Genomic DNA, 20,516 nt, shown 5'->3' with positions numbered 1-20,516 from the left:
TGCATCCCAGGAGCTGTGTGGCTGAGGAGTAATCTTGCTGAGAGGGAACTGGGGGTTCTGGTGGATAACAAGCTGAAAAGGAGTCAGTAGTATGTTGCTGCAGCAACAAAGGCCAATTGGATCCTGGGCTACATCCGCAGAGATAGAGAAATAATTATCCCACTCTACTCAGCACTTTTTAGGCTACACCTAGAGTACTGCGTCCAGTTCTGGTCCTCAAAATTCAAGAAAGAGAAAAAAGTCTTTCGCTGAAAGGCTGGAGAGGGTCCAAAGGAGTCTGTGAAGTTCATCAAAGGGCTGGAAACCAGCACTGTCAGAATAGGCTGAAGGAGTGAAGTCTCTTTGGAGAAGAGAAGGCTCAGAGAGAACCTCATCACAGTATTCCGGTACTTTGAGGGTAGATACAAGAGGACAGAGACACTCTCTTCACAAGGAGCCATATGGAGAAGACAAGGGATTTCATCTCAATATAATAAAAAAATTCTTTACAGTGAGAAAAATCATTCACTAGAACAGCCTCTGCAGGGATGTGGTAGGGTCCTCATCCCTGGATGAGGATTGGACAGGGTGCTAAATAATCTCCTCTGGGTTCCCTTTCCAATGGAAGCTTGAGACAAGTGTGATCTTATAAGGCCCCTTCAAAGCTGGGCTGTTCTATGATTCCATATCCCCCACATCTTAAATAAAAAAAAAAAAGTTTTACAAAATGCTCTTGGGAAGAGAGACTGGTTTCACTGCGTGTAGAAAGTCCTTTCCCTAAAGGGAAGTCTTGTGTTCCCTCACCTGTTCTGAAACTACCAGTTTCTGTCCCTCCTTTGTGCTGGCCACAGCAGACAGATTGATTAACTAATCAAAGACTAGCATTTATTTTTGGTTTCTTGAGGAGGTTAGCTTTCAGTCAAGCCAACTCCCTCACTGTGTAAACAAGGCATGAGCAAAGCAAGTCTGTGGACAGTAGTTTTCATTTTGCTATAAAACAGTCCACTGGAAATTTTCAGGACTGATGAGAGTAGTATCAGTTGACTTCAACTTCTGTGGACACATAGCTACAAGCGTGTCCAAGCATTAAGTGACAGACACTGGGCAACATGGGCCTTGTTTTGAATTTTAACCACCAAAGCTGCAAAGTACAACTACAGGCAGGACCTACATCAGATGTGATATACCTGCAAGTAAAATCTCATTCAGGGCAGAGAAATGAAATCTGGGCATGGCCAATTCACTGGAGACTTCCTGAACATTTGCCTTTGGGACACTGAGAGCAGGGGTCATAAAATAGAGAACAATCCTTACTAAGAGCATACCCTAGGTTATATCCTGAAAATGCAGGGCTAATGGTGTAGCTGCTTTGCCCAGCGTCACCACCAACATGAGGGCTCCAGTGATAGGTTAGAGCACTGTAAATAGAGAGATCCCAGCAAAATTTGCTCTGAGGAAGCATAAACAGAGCAGTTATAGCAAGGCTTATGCAATGTTAGGAGCATATTTGTGCAGGGACTGGCAGTGTCTTACAAGCAATTGCAGGTGCCTGATCTTAATGCTAGCAACTGCTTCTTTTTGTCTGTACTGTAGCCAGGACTTGTGAGTGTGAGAGAGATTGAATGCTTTGTAATGAAGGTATATTGTAACATTTCTCTCCAGGTGGCACTTTGTTAACAACAATTAGATCCTGATTGATCTTTGAAGGGCTAATTCTTATGTGGTTTGCAAGGGTCCTACAAGGAGCAAGTGTTGAGTGGGGGCACTTTAAAAGTATTAGTGAGAAAAAAAAAGAATAGTGCCATAAGAAATTTGCAATACAATGCCCAAGCCTTCTTTGCACCCCACAGTAATTTGTTCTTATTCCTGTTATTATCCCCTCGGGCACTAATGGTCACTTTATTAATTAGTTGAAAATTGCATTCTAGGTCAAATGGCAGCTTTTTTCCCTCCCATTGTTGCAAATTGCTAGTGGTATGGCCCAGTAAATGGCAGTGTTACTGCAAAATGGGAAAGATCCTTTGCTTTTCAAGATAAAGCCTATGGACCAGCTGCACTTTCCATGACATTTCTAAGCAGAGCATTTCCCCAGGCCTGCTTTTAAGCAGTTAGAAATTAAACAGAACTCACTGTCATTGTTAAGATTTCTAATCACAGGCTGTTACTGTATTTGCTCTCACTCTCTTCACCCTCCCCCCCTTTTTAATTCTAGCTGAGCCTGCTTTCTAAGGTGCATCTCTGCAGTGCTTAGCCCCATTGTTCAGCAAAGTAGACAGTGTGTTTAGGTACCTTAATTTCTGGTACTCTGATGGAAATAATTTAAAGACATCTGCTTTAGCAGAAGAGGACAGATACTTAGCTTACTTCTGAGAAATAAGGCCACGTCTGTGGCATCTGAAGTTAGAGACCCAAAAGTTACAAATCACTCTTGAAAATATTTGCTGGCTACTGAATGTAGAAATAGAGCAAACCACAGTCTCAGAAAACAAAATGGGAAATTACAGACTTTGTGAAAGCTTTTTCATAAAGAAAACTCCTACTGAGGACAATAGATGTTTAGCCTTTAAACCGAGGATCAGCCCACCAGAAGTGAACATCAAAGCAGTCTCTTTTCCATTAACTACTTTCTGCAGCCTACTGTGCTGGATGCAATCTGTCATGTGAGTTTGTAGTCCAGCAGTCAGGAAAGCTACCAGAAGTCAGAAGGCCTGGGCTAATTTCCCAGCACTGTCAGCCTAACACATATAAAAGGGTGCAGTTAATCTGAAGTCAGTTGCACAAGCCATCTAAGACAAAACATAGCCTTTAATTTCTTTTTTTTTTTAAGCAACTCTGGCCTCATATTATCTTAATTTTTCTTCTGTAAAGTTGCTTTTAAACTAATATAACTTCTGTTCTGATGGGCCCAGTTTAAAATCAACAGAATTCAGTAGAAGAAAACCTCTGTCTGGCCCTTCAGGGATGTAACTGAAGTCATATAAGAGCAAGAAAACTCTTTGTACAGGAGAAAAATGTTACAAAATTTCTTACAGAAACTTCACACATGCTACCCTCACATGCTTAAAAGTACAACTGTTTTGGGGTTGAAACTGGAAGGATAGATGTATTCAGCACACAGAACGGCATCTTATCCTCCAGCAGGCTGGACAGTTGTCCTCTCAAAATCTAAATGCTGTGAGGTGGCACCAGCTGTAGCGTCTAGTGAGCATTACACAGAGCAGTTAACAACCCCCTGAATCACTGCACTCCTGGATCACTAACAAGAGAAGAAAAGCTTTAATTCTTTTCTTCTTTTTGCCCCCTCCTCTCTGTTCCCCCAACCCTCCCCCCCCAGTTTCTATAACAATAAGCTATCAGCCTTGCTAGGTTGGCTCTCTCTACAGACAGATGGAGGTGTTTGTCAGGGAGAGGGATGGTGGAGATATCAAGCAATAACACGTTAGTGTAAACAAATGCACAATGACAAATTTGGATTTCTTTCCTACTCTAACAAGTAAGTGTTAGGACATGCAAACTGTCTCCTGCTAGCATGTAATATTTTTTCTTTGATGCTATTTTTTAACTTGCTTGAAGCAAAAGTTTCTTACAGCACTATTTGTTGCCAAGAATTAATATAGCAATCAGTAATGCAAAGAAGTAAAAGAATTCCCTCATCAGAGTAAAAGAAGGCAAAGAAGGCTGAATTTGCAGGTTATTATTTCTTCTGTTCAAAAAACTTCAGTAATCATTCAAAATGTAATCTTTATTTAAAACATAAACCACAATCACTGTCAAGACTTGCAGAGATGTCACACAGTTACCAAATGAGCCAAGGTATGCAGATAGTCAATAAAAAACCCCAAACAATCCTTCATTAAGTGTATTCCAACCATGATGGACATTCACTATGCCCAAGGTTTCTGAATTGTTTTTAAAACCTAGAAGTTTTGGTCTAGATGCATTGGCCACCTTTGCTGTGTGCTGCCGTGCATCAGCTCTGTAGCTGCCCACTTTCGATTGGAAATGCAAGGTTGCCAGGGGATTTGTTTGAGCCTCTCCCATTTGCTCCTTTGTGGAGTCTCCCCCCTCTGCATAGGGAAGGTAGAGTAGAAATTAAATCATGCCTTCAAAATGAAGGTTTTGTTGAAGAGAGAAGTATTGCAATTTGCCCAGAGATGGTCAAGATTCGGAGGCAGCCTTATCACCGTATTTAAATGTGGTGATCCTTCATATGTGTATTATGTAGCAAGAGGTCTTGCTTTATCAACAGCATGCCTCAAACCTTGATAAACTTCACTGAAATTTAAAACCCTCCAGCAGAATGTAGGTCAGAAGGACTAAAAGATTTGCTGGGTAATTAAACTAGGGGGCAAAGATGATTATCAGAAGGCAGTACATTATACACTTACATCCTTTTATATGAGCTGCATCATCATCACAAATGAAAATTAAAGTGTTATCAGAAAATAAAACAGAGCCAGTTAGGCCTCTGCTATTAACAAACAAAGCCTTGACCAAAATAAAGCTGGATGTGATGAAGGTAACTCCTGAATGGTTACCTTGACCTAAGTTTTCCAAACACCATAAATGACATGCAAGTTTCTCATCACTTTTCTAAAAATTATAATTGCTTTCGCTGAATAATGAATTTTTGAGCTCCCTAACGCATATTTGGAAAACACATCAGAACAGCTCTTTCAGTACAGTTTTGCTCTATAAGAGTCCAAAGGCCAGCCGCACACTTGGCTAACTAATTTTTGAGAGAGGGGGCACTATATTCAAAAAGCCTGCAGTTATCAAACATTTTCAGAGAGCTTATATCTGGGATTGGTTCCTGTGCCTAGTATTTCTTGTGTCTTCTGGCATGAAAAAGAGCAGATTAATACATTTGAAGTATCAACATATATAAAATATCATGCTTAAATTAACTATATTAAGAAATAATATATCCCTGTTTATCTGTGTGACCACTACCAATAAAAGGTCATTCGATAAGTGATCCAATGATTAACTGTGGGAAAATAAGAACCAACACAAAGCTAAAAGCCTTGAAATATTAAATGTTGTATACATCCATCCCTAGCATTCTGTTTTGTCCTTGCTTCCCTGGCCTGTGAAACTTTCAGGTTTGTGATTGCATCTGATCAGCAAATCCAGTCCTTCATCTCCAAAAGACTGGTAAGCAGTAGTCACAAATATCATCATTAAGGAGAGGAGAGTCTCTTGGTGATGTTTATTGACAAGATACAACTTGATATCAAACGTGAACATGCAGTGCAGAATACAACACTGTATGAAACTGAAATTCTGTAGTCAGAGCAGTTCTTTGGCCCCAATTACCTCCCTATTTGTAGTATATAGAGATGGGAGACAGAAGTTGCAATTACTACAACTGATATCCTGTCTACACTCTAATTTCAGGTGTGTTAATGAATTTTAAGTTGTGCACTACTGTAACTGCTACCTGGGCAATGAGCAGCACTCCATACAAGATCAGGGTCAGTAACTGGTTTCCTTACTTGAATAAAAAAATATTCCAGACTGTGAGGCTGAGGGTTTTTAATACAATAAAGACCTATTTTCCCAGTTGCAAAATCACAAACAAATACTAGTCCTTAATTTTGTAGTAAGACTAAATAAATTTAGGTTAGCGAGTACTCAGACAGAATACCCTGCCAGCTGACTCTTTGTCTTTTACAGACAACTCTTCAACCCATCCTGTGTTGTCTCAACTACATACTCCCAGGTAAAACATCCTAGCCAAGACATTGTAGGTTTAACTTAACACCTGATCTTCCACCTAGGGCTTCAAAAGCGGTACAAGCCAGCGGAGCTCTAGGATTATCAGTTTCAAGAACATACTCTTTAACAAATAAGCTTCCATGTTCTGAAGCAGCTTCAGATTTGTGGTGTGTAATGTTGAAACATGGTGTACTCAGTAGCCTAATTATGGGTAAGAAGGGTCTGGGTGTCAGCAGCAAGGTCTAGGAGAGCAATGAATGCAAGGTCCTAATTGTATAGAGATACACAAAGACACTTTGCTGGTTGTAGCCGTTTCCAGTTTTTCAAGCTGTTTTCAGCAGCAAGTAATCCCACAGACCACATCTATTGTTTTGACACCATCCAATTACTATGACAGTTTCAGCTGAACTTTCTGACCCCCTATGCTGTCAGGGCTCACAGGGCAGCAAGGGTGGCCTGCTCCACAGGGGAAGGCAAGCCAATCATGGCATGGCAACGTAGTGCAGTGACCTGACTTGTGAGGGTTCAGTTCCACAGTAGAACTGCAGAGCAGGTCTGATGATGGTAACCGGATTCACATAATATTTCTGTGGTCACTGGACAAGTCTATGGGGATGAGGGACATGCAGGTCAAACAAGGAAGTCAAATCAGCAAGGCAAAGCTGGAATCAGATAGGCAGGACACAGGAATACCTGAGAAGTAGATTAACCAAGCACCAAGGGCAAGGACCTGGGCTTAAATGAACCCTGGGCTCTTGAGCCAAGGGTCTCATGAGACTCCTGTGAGACTTCTCACATTTCTTACACAGGTCTTTCTCACAAACCAGCTGGATCCAAGGTTACCCAGCTGCAGGTAGCCAGACCCCTTGAGGGGCAGGAGAAGAACCTGGTAGTGCATTCAGGGGTGCAGGCATTCAGCTGTCAGGCACCTCTGCACCTGGGACACCAGAAAACACTGGTGCTTGTATACTCACCATCACTGAGCCCTATCTTGAGCAACCTCAGTCAGTCTGAATGACCTGCATTCAGGAGCAACCTTACTAGGTCATCAATATGTATCCAAAATGGCACCCTCACCAGATTCACAAAGTGCCATGGTATTCCCACACTCTCAAGCACGATATGCCTATATGGCAAAAACATGCCAAAGGTTTCTGCTTATTTACTGAGCTGTCCATGCTTCTATATCAACAAAAGATACTCTCTAAGGAGGCTCTGCACTGCTGAGGAATATCTCATCAAACTTTCTAATGAAGGACATATACTAGCTTACCTCCCAGCTTAGCTGACAAGAGGGAGTCAATGTTTAAATAGGAATATGTAAACTTTTGATCTTCTTCCACAACATTTAAATAAAGAACACCCTTACAAAATAATGCCATATGTTTCAGTACCCTTATAATTTTGCTCAGACAGCATGGTACAAAAAGATCTGTAGAGCTTTAACACTGATGTTCCCCTCCATCTCAGCACAACACTTGCTAAGGTAGCAAAGCAATTAAAACGGTGGTTTCCTGTTTTATAAAAGAGGCATAAACTATGTTTTGAGGCTTACAGTTCCACAGCATCATAGGATTATCTCAGTGTTTCCATGTTTTCTGCAGTCCAGATTCAGATTCCCAGTGGAATGGTGTCACAAATGAGTAAAGTAGTGTCAGAGGAAGGATAGATAATACATAAAAAGAGAACAGTTGATAAATGTCTTCCTGTCATTCTTGCTCTCACAATGATTATGTTACAATTTCTGCTGAGTCACAGTTGACTAAGTTATTGATGTTATAGAATATTCTCTGATTCCCTTTCCTGAAGGGGAACACAGAAAGCTAATAAATCAATCCACAATTTCAGTGAACATTGGATGACAGCTACCCAGTGCACAGGCTAGGGAAGATCGTAAGCAGTACAGCTGAACAAGAACGCTTTTCTTCACAAACACACATCACTTCAAATCCATGTCTGTTTTTCCCCTGTCCTGTAACCACTCACAACAACCCTGTAGTCCACATTTAAGGAAATCCTATTAGACTGGATAAAGACTGGAGCTCTAAGGTCATATTCTTGTCTATGATTTCCTTCTAGAGTCCATAAGCTTTTTGGTACTCTGAACAATTCAAAGCTCAGTGAGAAAGGAAAGTAGCACCTCTGTTTCGACTTCGTGCTTATGCTTTCACTCTAAAATTCCTCGTGGGAAAAAATATTTTGGTTTGGAAATAATAATAAGCAGTTTCTGCTTATGGTCTAACATTAGGGAGGAAAAAACTCTCACAGAGACACTATCAATTCTTCAGTAGTCAGGGTAATTATTACCAATAATTCACAGCATACCACAGCTAGCACAGTAAAACTCCCACTCTAGCTGTATTTAACTTCATTTATTGAGGCCAACAGAAAACTTTTCTCATATCAAATCCTGAAGGGGGAATTACCAACAAATTCTGGCACACGATCACGTTCTTTTCAAATACATCATTATACATCATGAGATCTCTGAAACTAGAGAACTTCCCATAAAACTCGGACCACATTATTCCAAAAGATTCAGGGGTGAGGGGGGGTAAGAAAAAAATGATAGTACAGTTACAGTCAGTGACAAATCAATCAAAAAAGGAAGCAGGAATACCCCATCATGGCGGGATCCTTGGAACGCAAAGGATTTATACACTGTGTTGTATAAAAATTGAGTCTGTTAAAACTTTCAATAGAACTGGAAATCCTGTATTGCTTATTTCTTTAGTTGGATTGTTGCTGTATGCTAAGTACAAAAGAATGTATTTATTGGATTACAAACAGAAAAATACATGCAAGGAAATCATAGCATGGAGTTATGTGAGTCTGACAATATTATTCACTTGGACCTAATGTATACTAAACAGGAACTAAGTTCCACTGAGAGTTGATTCAAGAAGTTACCTGCACAAGGCCAAAGAAACAACATTAAGTGAATAATCACAGAATCATAGAATGGGTCAGGTTGGAAGGGACCACAGTGCGTCATTTGGTTCAACCTCCCTGCTCAAATAGGGTTGTCCTAGAACACATACCACAGGATTTCATCCAGGTGATTCTTGAATATTTCATGATGGATACTCCACAGCCTCTCTGGACAGCCTGTTCCAATGCTCAGTCATCTGCACAGTAAGGAAGTTCTTCCTCATATTCAGTTCAAACCTCCTGTGCATCTGTTGCTGCCCACTGCCTCTTGTCCTATTGGTTGGCACCACCAAGAAGAGCCTGGCTCCATCCTCCGGGCACCCCCCCTTTAGATATTTACACATTGATGAGGTCCCCTCTCACTCATCTCTTCTCGAGGCTGAACAGGTCCAACTCTCTCAACCTTTGATTTGGAGAGAGATTCTCCAATCCTTTAATCATCTTTGCAGTTCTTGCTTGACTTGCTCCAGGAGCTCCATGTGTCTTTTGTACTTCCTGTTTTTCTTTCATCATATACCTCCCATGTGAGAAGGAGTTACTATATAATTTGATGTACTGAAAACGTTGAAATACAAAACTAAAGACATTGTGATTCCAAAGCACATACACAGATGAAAACCCAACAGTTCCATAAACATCCACTTGAAGCAACTCTGTTCAAAGTCTGCTAGAAATCTAAGAAAAGCATGAAATTGTTGAAGTCTATGTAGATGGAGGTGCTTCAACTGAGATGCAGATCAGTAAAGAAAGAAACACAGTTCTAAGTGTCACATGCTTTCTATGATCTTATATGTTGATAAAAATTGCACGTGCTCTGTTATTTTACATTTCTTTAGTATTGTTTATACTTTATTTAAAATTAATTCATTTTAATAATATTTAAAATGTATTAATTTTAAAATTAAAGAAATACATATATCACTGAAATTGAATCACAAAGTGAAATTTATCAATTTTTAAGAAATAATTCTGAAGATAGGTGTTCGAATTAGATTTCTGGACAGAAAATAAATATCGAGCTCTCATAAGTATTATTCATTACAGAAGTAAAACATGACAGATTCTTTCTCTCCTCAGTTGACAAAGATAGAAAAAGTAGCTTAACTGGAAGTACCAAATGTAATAGCAATTTTTGTCTCTTGTAAGAAAGTTACATTTTTACAAAAAGGTGATATTGTTTCACTGGCAGATGCTGCTAACATCCGTGATGGCAGGTTTCAAACTTTTCTACAGGTTTCAGTAACAATGGTATAACCCTTAAGATACAGATATAATCCAGAGTTAAGACACAAACCACATACAGCACGAACATGACACATTATTCACAGTGGGGAAAGTCTTATAAGATAAACAAATATAACAAGAATATGCACAAATCATAGTTTAGGTCCTAAGTTTACACTCAGAAATATCTAACAGTGTTGTAAAAAACACTTCAGACTTTCTATTATCTAATGGACAAAACCATGTAGCTGTACTGGGATGTTAATGTGCCTCAGGTACCCGTAACTTAAGTTTTAGTGATTCTGGTCTCATAAAAAGAGAGCAAACATGAAAAGTGATTAATAAGGTGAACAGCCTCAGCTTTGAGGGATTTCCTCCACAATTACGTGGTTCACTTATTTGTACAAAGTTCATAAAAAGAGGTTCTCATAAACAAAAATTATCTCAAAGGTAACTATCCCATCATCTCAGTTTGCCACCTGTAGACATGTATTCTTTACCGAGGAGGAAGGTGAAATCTCCTCCGGTCTGGGTGTCCTGATCTCCCACCTAGAGAAAGGAGGAGATGAATTAAACACTTTTAATGAACATTAATGCAGGAAAACGAGCTTATTCAGGTAGCCCCTCCAAAAAATTACATTTATACATATCTTGAAAAAAGTACATGCCCCTGTCCAGTTGGTGTATAATTCTGTCTAACATTTTGAGATGTTGGAGGATAAAGCCCATGATGTCATTGCTTTTCTTAAAACTCTTGGGTGACTGTGTACAATTCTGCTTTAGCTATAGATTCCTATAAGCAAAGTAGTACACTGTAAATGATATCTTTTTTTTTTCAGCACTGAAGTTCTACCAAGTTCCATCTGCATTACAGTTCTATCAAAATCCTATTAATCAGAAACATGACTGAACACAGAGTATGCGACACAAGTGTGGAAGCCTTGACTAAATATCTTGCAAATGAGAGCTTGCTTGCATTGTCTTCTGTTACATGTTTTACAGTGTGCTAAGACTGATGTGAATGTACCCTCTTGATGCAATTACATTCCGTGAAGAAATGGAAAACTCGATAATTCCTCTTTTTGTCTTGGACAAAAGATTTTCTCTCAGAGAGACACACCTCTCACAATTTTTTTCTCCTCTTTCCTTGACACTCATCTTCTGTTTCCCCCAAAAAACTGCTTTCAATGTTCCATAAAAGCTTTTCTTCAAGACCTTGTTTTGGTTTTTTTTTTAATAAATTACTTTTGGAAAAGTGATGTTTCCTAAGTTCAATTATTTAAAAACAAAAAGCTGCCCAATTCCACTTTTTTTTTTCTTTTTTAATAGAAAGATGGAAGAAAAATACAGCAAAGATGGATGGAAACAAAGAAGCAAAACTAATTTTTTTTTTAAAGAACAGAGTTTTCTTAGGTAGAATTGAGTTGACCCCCAAAATCCAACAATGTCTAAATGCAAGTATGAAATTGTCAGAATGCTCCATGATGTCCCCCTCTCACTGTTTATGAGTCTGGTGGTAGATGACTGGTAGCTACAATTATCATCCCTTACTTCTAGCACTCTGCAAGCTCTTACTCATTATGATCCCTCCCTTGAGCCCCTCATACAGAGAGTTATGATGTTTATTTTACCACTTGCAGAAATTCTATATCATTTCCAACATCCTCTACTATTTCTAAATTATTAGGGTATCCTTGATTTTAACCATTCATGTAGCTGTTATAGCTACACCCATAGACACTCTCTCTCCTATCTCATTCCCTTGCCTCCAGTTCACTTTTCGGCAGATTTCAAAATATTAGTGTGAGAACCATTGTACACATCACAGAAATTTTAAAATATAGCTATAAAAGTATAGATAAGGTTATATTTACTTATTCAGTCTCTTTTTTTGGTTATATTTTTGTATGTGGATTTAGATCTAAGTGGTAATTTGTATGCTATGACACAAAATATCAGTGTTTAACAGTTGGACTTTTGAAGAGAGCAAAGACACATGATAATTCACAGTGATTTCTACAGTTCTTAATGCTCAGTTTATTTTTAGGTTTTTGTAGAATGAGATAACAATGTGATGCAAAAAATGACTTAGTGGTCGTCTAATTAATGAAGTTTACCTACCAATAGTCTATATGGCCTGGGATGTGGTGTTGCAGCCACAAACCTAGAATCCGTAAATCATCAAACAAGAAATACTAAGGGAAAATCTACCTCCCTGTGAGGCTTAGTTGTCCTGCTCTGAATTACACGGATGCGCTCTTATCCCTTTGTAACACACAGCCAAGAAATTTACAGAGAAGTTAAATGACTAAAATCAAACCAAATCAAAAAAAACCCAACCCTCCCAAAACCCAACCCCCTCCCCCAGCTGAAATCCCTACATTCAAAATACAGCTAGAGAATGAGCTGTAAATTACAGCAGCTCAGTGTTTACTATTCACCATCCAATGAGGGATGCCTAAATGCAATTCTTGTTCTGCCTGAGGGGATTCAAGCCATCGTCTCAGAGAAATACCAGTGCTTCTCAGGTTGATGCTCTCTTGTAAAAGCACTCTTTACTGGTGAAGTTGAGACAGTCATGGAATTCTTAAACATTAACTGATAAGAAAGAGCAAAGGCTGCCTAATCATTATTATTCTCCTGATACAGAAGATATGGGTCCTGTGGTTACTGTTCCATTACTTTTTAATGCATTTAATCCAATGATTGATATATCATATGCAACAGCAGGAACCATATAACAGTATACCATGAGAAGGTACATAAAGGGAGATGCAGATATAAGTAATATTAGTAGGAAGTTTTATAACATAAGCTACCATGAACACAAAATGGCCACTTTTTTGTTCTTTTTTCTCTCTCTTTGGTGAGACACATACAGCAGAGACATCAGCTACATAAAGAAACAACCCAAATACCTGTGCTAATATTAGCCAACCTAGGAAAAAGGAATTTTGTTAAAATGAGTCATGTTGGGAGATCAGTTTAAAAGGAGCTCTAAAGCATTGCAGGGCTCTTTTGTAAGGACAGATGTATTTTCCAATAAATCTGTTTCACTTCTAACAGAGGTAATTTAACTGCAGTTACAGGGTCATGTTTTAAGAGCGTCCTGAGGGTAAGAAATAGGGCTAGTGTAGAAGCCATGATGTTTTAATAATGCTACTGAAAGACATGTATAACACTGAAGCACAGTTACTCTGGAACATACTTTGTGGAATCTATCTAGTTATAAGATCTCTGGAGCTGGCCAGAGATGATTTGACCTCTGAACATTAGGTTTCTTGGTCAAGAACTCATAACAATGACCAGTTTTGGTTTTGCTTATGGTCAGCATACATGCTCTATATTTTAGCTTTACATTTTACACACAGGACTGAACAATCTTATTTGTGAATCAAATGGTAGCATCTTACTCGCAAGTATTCAACAGTGGCAGCTGAAACACATTAAAGACTTCACTGTATTTATTTATTATTTATCTTCCCTAATCATATCATCAATCTTCTTTGAAAACCTCACCTGGAAACACAAAAGAAATCCAGGCTCTGCATAATTAATAAAACAATTGATGTTTCGTAGACACTCCACTTCCTTTTGTTTATTTTCTTTAATGTATGTGTATGTGCTTCAACTCACAGTAACAAGGAAGTAGAACTGAATTATGTCAGCTCAACAGTGCTATCCACAGTGATGCTTCATTGAAATGTCTGTTCAAGAAGTGAGACTGGTGAATGACTTAAGATTAATGCCAAGGCAAGACAGAACATCCATTTGTTTCACTCAGGGAGTGACCTGGAAGCTGAGATCCTGACCTAGAAAAGCACTTAAGAATGTATTTAACTTTATTCATATGCTTAAGTGTTTTATTGAAGTATGAACAAAAATCTGCAGCTAAAGACTTCAGACAAACATTTCTGTGCAGCTGTGCCAATTTGCTTTAGAACTCTTACAATTTTAAACACAGTTCAGCTGAGACCAAGCATGAAACTTATAAATACCACATGAAAGCTTTTTTCCCAGAACATTGTGAGTAAAAGATAACTAGAGATTATAATGCTACACTCTACCTCACCCTGCAGAGTTAGATTTTCCTGATGGTAGTACACAAATATGATGCAAGTTTTGTTATTGACTGCTGTAGCCACGGGGTAACTGCATATAGACACAGAGCTTTTATATTACTGGTAGAGACAATTCCAAAACCACAAATGTGCACGTTTTTTACCTTGTGATGGAGGATTTCTCTGTACAAACCCCCTCATCTGGTTGTGATATGGAGAAACAAAATGACTTCTGCGTGGTTGTTGGAATCTGGGATTAAAATCTCTTTGTTCTCTTCCTGAAAAACAGTATTTACTAAGCAAATCTGACAGTATATAGGATTAAATGAAGAAACAGTATTTTTCAGGAAACAATATTTCTTAGTTTCATGCCAAATACTCATGCACAATTATGATTTTTCCAGACTAAAGTCAGCCTAATAGGTGTGGTTCTTGTCCTCATTTCCATCTATGCTCATCACGATTACAAGCTGTTAACAAGTGTATTTAGAAACCAGATCAAAATTTTATGACATAGATTTGGAGAATGCAGTCATTAAACCAAACAGAAAACTCTGTCCAAATTGGAATCACAAATCATAATTAAAATGGTTAAGTATAGCTCTCAAAGAAAAGCAGATGCTAACACGGTCTGGTACTATAAATCACCAACAGACATCCTTAATTTTGAATGTCCAGCACCAGCACAGTGTAGTACCACATCAGGAGTATAATACAAAGTACTGAACTAGCAGAAAAACATTCTGTCTGCTGTAATTTGCTCAAAAAATTCTTAAGGGGTAATTTTTATCCTCACAGATATTATAATTGATCAGGTACTAAGCAAGTAATAAACATAATATAAGCATAAATGATGAGATTTGGGGTAAGCTATTTTGAAGTCTCAAAAGCCTCAATATTAAGGCTGATCTGTGACTGATGCTAAAAACCTTTCAGATGGTTTTTTTCCCCTGAAAGTCAGGTAGATCACATAGGGAAAGCAAATGTCTTTAGCAAACCAAGCCATAAAGCTGGGGGGAAAAAAGCAAAGCCGTAAACAAAACAACACAGTTCTCCAGGTTGCTTTCTTATAGTTTGAATCATATCACTCAGTCCAATAAAAAGTATTCTCTCTTCATTGCCTTACTCAGACCTTCAACTATCAATGTTAAAATAGCTCCCCTGAGGGAATGGGAGAAAAAGGTCTGAGTCATCTAATTCTTCCTATAAAAATAACTTTAGTCTCAGAGCAAATAGTTATTTTTCTCTCAATGAATGATATTTGTTGCATATATCTCACTATGTAGCTAGATGGAAATATTATTCTATCTAAACTTGGTTAATTATATTCACATGAATTGTTAAAAAGGGAAATATTTTCTAAGATCTATCCTTTGGTTTCTTGGAGAAAGACCTAACAATTTACTTAGCTTGATGGGATGCCTATGTAATTGAGGCTGCTGTTGAAGGATAATTGAACTCAATATATTATTTTACTGAGAAAATTAACACAATGCCAACCTGCGTTAAATCCATTCCCTCTTGGTCTGCTCTGTATCACTCTTTTCTTTGCCATGCAAACCTTGCAAATGAAAGACTTCAGATTCTGGAAGGGTGTATACAAAGACTCCTGCAAACAACAGGGTTAAAAATCAATGACTGTTCTGCTCATCTTTCTTCAAGTGTAGCACAAATCAAACACAGACACAACAACTAAAAGACTTGTCTTAGCCACACTCATGCATACATGAAGGTGGTAGATCTGGTTCACATTTTTTCAGGAAGTAAATTTCAAACATTTAACATTAAAAGTGGATACTCGGAGAGATGAGTAGGGGTGCAGAAGTGTTTTCCTGCTTTCTCAGTGAAGTTTGTTTTTCTTCTCTGCTGATGTCTGTAAACCACTTGCCTTCCTATGGTATTACCTTGTACATGTAGATATACTTAACTAGACTTCTATCAGCAATACCTCAGGAGGAGATGGTTAAAGACTCCAGATAAGGACTGATGAACTCATGGAAAATACACCAGTTAAAATCAAAGTCTCTTAATCTCATATGTTAGAAACAAAACTTAACCCAACAGTAATACATCAGCCCCGATTCCTGACTGATAAAATAGAACTAAGTCTAAAGAGAAATGGAGGAATTTAATAAAAATGTTTACCTTGTCACGTGATGAAAAATTTTACTGTGAAAAGGAAAAGCTGAAGCTGAAGCAACACTGAGAGATGTGAAATATCCTTAACTTGCTCTGATTTCTGTGAGCTTTGATAAAGTGACAGATCTCAGAATGTATTTCTTTTCTCCTGATTTGTACTGGGCATGTGGGATTTTAGTATACAGTAAAGAGAATTATGAAAAGACAGATTTTAGAGTGATAGGGCAATTTGTGATTTTCATAAAACGGAACAGATTTTTACGGGATAACAACGCCTTTTTTAGGAGCAGGCAGGAGGGAAGAAGATGATGCGAGAAGGTAAAAAATCCAATAGGTAGTAAGACTGCAGCAATTAAAGAGGTTTCTTAAATTAGAGGTAGAGTCTGAATCCCTGAACCCTGCTGCAAACTTCCCAACTACATTTTTTGAGTTAATAGAGACTTAAACAAAACTCACAAGTTTGGTTTTTTTTTACCACACAAGCCGAGTCCAGTTTGTGAAGAACACCCTCTAATGAGAAAAACCTTTCATTTTATTCTTGGGAGAACAAATTCAGAATATGTTTATGAAGGTGGGATGAAAGGCATGATCAGAAAAGAACAAAACATATCACTTATGATGACCCCATTATGTAATTTGGTTTTAATTTTAAAAACTTAATTATAAACATACTCATTAGTGAGAAGCACAATAAAAAGGCTAATAAAGTGATAATATCATTGCCTCACTGCTTTATGAGACTATTATATCCAATTTTCTGTGTGGATAAAGAAACTAATATGATTACTGTTTTGAAAAACAGAGAACTAGCATAATGTGAGCTTAGCATATTTTTTTAAAAAAGCAAGATGGCTCTTTTTATTCTTATCCAAAGCTGCCCATTTTTTATCTTTAACAGCTGCTAGGTTACAAAGAGCTGAGTCACACAAAAACTTGCCCACAAATATATCAACTGTACTTAATGTATACATTCTTTGGGTACAAGAATCTGCAGGAAGCAAATCCTAAAATGTTCAAAATTTCTGAAATACATGTAAATATTTGTATTTCCACCGTAATTTTCAGAAAGCTATTAACTGTTTTTAAGCCCATTGTAGTCAAAACAGCACTTATTCTGAGATTGCCTGAAGTTCCCAAAGTAATGTAACTGTCCAGATCATAGAGAAGGGACCTTACGAGACAAGCACTGAAAACCAAACGGAATAACTTTTTCCTATTATTTATATTTTCTATAACAAAACATCCCACGCAGAATAACTTCTTTTCTAAATACAATGCTATCACTATCACCAGATTATATCTATGGTGCTCAAGGGTAGATTGTTAACAAACAAGTGCTGAAAGATCCTGGTTTCCAGCAGTACATTAAGCTCTGCCAGGAACTAAGTACCATTTTTATTTATTAAAGTTGAACTTAATAGGAAAAACCAATCACATATGCTTGCTGCCTTGCCAGTGTTCCCAGCTAAACTGGCATCTCTTGGCACTTTGCCTCAAAACAGATTCTTGCCTCAAACTGATAAGCTGGAAAGCTATTTTGTTAGTCTGGGTACATATCTCTGCCATATATGTACCATAAAATTGTACCTAAAAAAGAAAAAGATATTTAAACTACTCTAAAAATTCACTTGGCTAGAGTATTTTTTCCTCACAACAGAACACTTTATCTGGGGTTTGTGTAAAACAGAGCATTAGGCTTTTAAAAACCCTAACCTAGATATTTTAGTTGATCAAGCATATTTCTAACTCTGTTCTAGGGAAGGAATCATCTTTCTTCATCTTTGTTAAAAAACAGGATCAAATACAGCTCAAACATTACCACACCAAGATTTTCAAATGTTAGCTAAAACATACTACCTAACACATTTAAAAATACCTATCTCAATTAATATGTCTTATACAGATTTAGATATGTATTGTCAAAATTATCCACTACCCTGAATTCTACCCAAATGGAAAAGAAGTATCAATTTCACACAGATCTGGATACTTTTTATATTTTCCTATCTATTCTCTAAACCATCTGTTGTTCTGCAAAATCTTGCATGAAAAACTGGGTGAACCATTGTCCCAATCCAAAATCTACCGAAATCAACCAACCAATTAATAGGAACCACAGGACTTGGAAAGAAGTTATGGTCCTAATCATATGATTGAATACATATGGAAAGGATTATTCTTCTCCTTCATGCTAAAAACACATTCATTCCACCCACCCACAAGTGTTCCACTCATCACTCCAGACCAGCATGGTATGCAATTGGACATAAAATTATAAAAGAAAACTATACAACAACTGGCATTGAATGCACGAGATTAACATAAATCAAAACTGAAATATTTTTCTCTCTAATTACTTTATTTTAACCTCAAGTGATATATTCAATAGCAGATTAAAACATTTCAAAGGTAAGATTTTCAAAAGTAATTAAATGATACAGGCTTTTCAAGTCCACAATGAAAAGAGGCACATTAATCGAAGGTCTTCAGAGCTACCTTCACTGATGAGTACAGACCTACCCAACCATCTCTCCACAAATTCTGTGCTGATGGGGCATGAGCCAGGTCTGGTTTGAGACTTCATTCACGCATCAATACAGTCTTGCACCCAGTCTAGCAGACCCTACCTCTGAGCCTAGACATAATGCCACTGCAATGCATTGTGTTGAGCAGGACTCTGATAGTACCTTTCTGCCCAGACATGTTTGAAGTCACATTGGTTTTTTGGTAACATAGCATGTAAATCTTACAAATCCCTAGATTTGTAAGATAAAGTGGGACTGAGGACCAGAGTACTCAGAGGTACGGGAAGCTACTTGGTGAGAGTTTAAAAAAATACCTAAATATACACCTTCTGATTTACAGTTCCTCTTTGAATTTACCAACCCTTCACCTCAAACTTTAGGTTCTTTAATGCCTTTAAAAATATCACTCTTAAATACTTTAAAAATTATATCCAGTGTGCTTATTTAAAGATGTTCTTAATATGTTACCTAAAATCTTACAGGAAAAAGATCTCAATAATATTTCAGTACTAGGAAACCTTATGGGCATTTTCATTTTTTGAACTTGACAACCATTTTCCTTATACTATTTTCTGAGTAATGGAAACAAAAATAAAGGTAAAATTACAGTTTTCTTCATAGGCTCAGTATTTCTACTGGTTTTTTAATTATTTTTTGTGGAGAGAGTGAAAAAGGAATAAGAGAGAGAAGAAAAATGCAAAGAAAGGGGAACAGTGTAAACATGAATATTAAAACAACGAAGTAAATGGGCAGGTACATTTTTTCAAAGAATACAGAAATGTCTAAGAGGATGTGGTTACTCACATTGCCTTCCAAAAGCTCTTCCACAGAGCAACCTCGGTGCGACTGCTGGTATTTTTCTTGAAAAAGTTTTCCATCAAACACTGTCCAAGGCATCAAATCATCCATTCTGAACGGAAAGCCACAGGCGCTATTGGCCATGAGCAACGTTGTAAGGCCACGAACCAAGACAGCGCCAAGATGTACAGCTCTGGAGTCTACTTCTGCAAGCTGTAAACCCACACACACACACAAAAGATAGGCCTCACAAATCAGGGAATATGAGCAATGTTACCATCACATATAACCATAAGAACAGCAGAGAAAATGATAAACTGTCTCACAGTTGTGACAAAGATGGTCCTCTCTTTCACAGCAGAACTGGTCAAAGGATTCTGGATCTAGTTTTATTCAGTAAGTGAAGTTTAACAAGCACAGCATCTCACTCAAGTTTTAAGATAGATACTTTCAAAATGAAAATGGAAAGACAAAATAAGTGGCTATTCTCCATTGTATTTTTCAAGTATCAGCAGTTCTCCAGAAAACGTTCCATTAGTGGAATGTAAAACATGAACTGGGAGTAGAAATTGATGTGTACAGTGATCCATTGACCTTCCAGAGTTTGATTACCCCGGAAATGCTACAGCATTTAGAGGTCATTTAAATTACAGGATTTGACAGAATAAAGTTTATTGTATCCAAACTTTTATTTTAAAAACTCTAAAATTTCCTCTGACTGTAGTCTGAAAGTCAAATTATTTCACTTCAACATGGATTTTTCCAGAAGACATACTGCAATGGTATGACAGCATCTAGAAAATGTAAAATGAGAAACTCAATAAGACAAGTAAAACTCATAGCAAAAGTAAACTTGATGGGTGAATTTAACAGCCTGCTGTGCCAGAGCATAGCAAAATACAAAAGCTTTGAATCCAATATGGGTAAAACTGTGATTTTAAGTATTGTGTAAACAGTACATAGCTCCTCAGAGAGTAATGCCTTTTTCACAGTCTGTACTGAAGCAGTTTGTCAGGACCAGAAGAGATTCATAATAGCGTGGCCATCAATACTGTAATCCATGGCAGCTGTTGTGTCCTTACAGTACAAATTATACCAGAAATGGAATAGGACAGAATCGTAGAATGGTTTGGATTGG

General features: G+C 37.7%; 1 protein-coding gene across 1 annotated transcript in view; it reads right to left on the bottom strand.

Moving 5' to 3' along the window:
- Positions 1-8,057: 8,057 nt before the first annotated feature.
- FAM120B (family with sequence similarity 120B) overlaps positions 8,058-20,516 on the bottom strand; it is a 48,345-nt gene continuing 35,886 nt past the window's right edge. Inside the window, exons 7-10 of the mRNA XM_051783871.1 lie at positions 19,385-19,591; positions 15,417-15,525; positions 14,081-14,194; positions 8,058-10,404 (exon numbers count right to left, since the gene is read on the bottom strand). Coding sequence (XP_051639831.1) covers positions 10,352-10,404; positions 14,081-14,194; positions 15,417-15,525; positions 19,385-19,591 — 483 coding nt within the window. The 3' untranslated portion in view covers positions 8,058-10,351. The remainder of the gene's footprint in view (positions 10,405-14,080; positions 14,195-15,416; positions 15,526-19,384; positions 19,592-20,516) is intronic.

This window comes from Manacus candei, unplaced genomic scaffold (assembly GCF_025592945.1).
Source record: "Manacus candei isolate 608988 ecotype Guabito, Panama unplaced genomic scaffold, ASM2559294v1 h1tg000017l, whole genome shotgun sequence".
In the NCBI taxonomy this organism is placed as follows: Eukaryota; Metazoa; Chordata; class Aves; order Passeriformes; family Pipridae; genus Manacus; species Manacus candei.
Note: the sequence above shows the minus strand (reverse complement) of the source record. Positions and strands in the feature narration are given on the sequence as shown.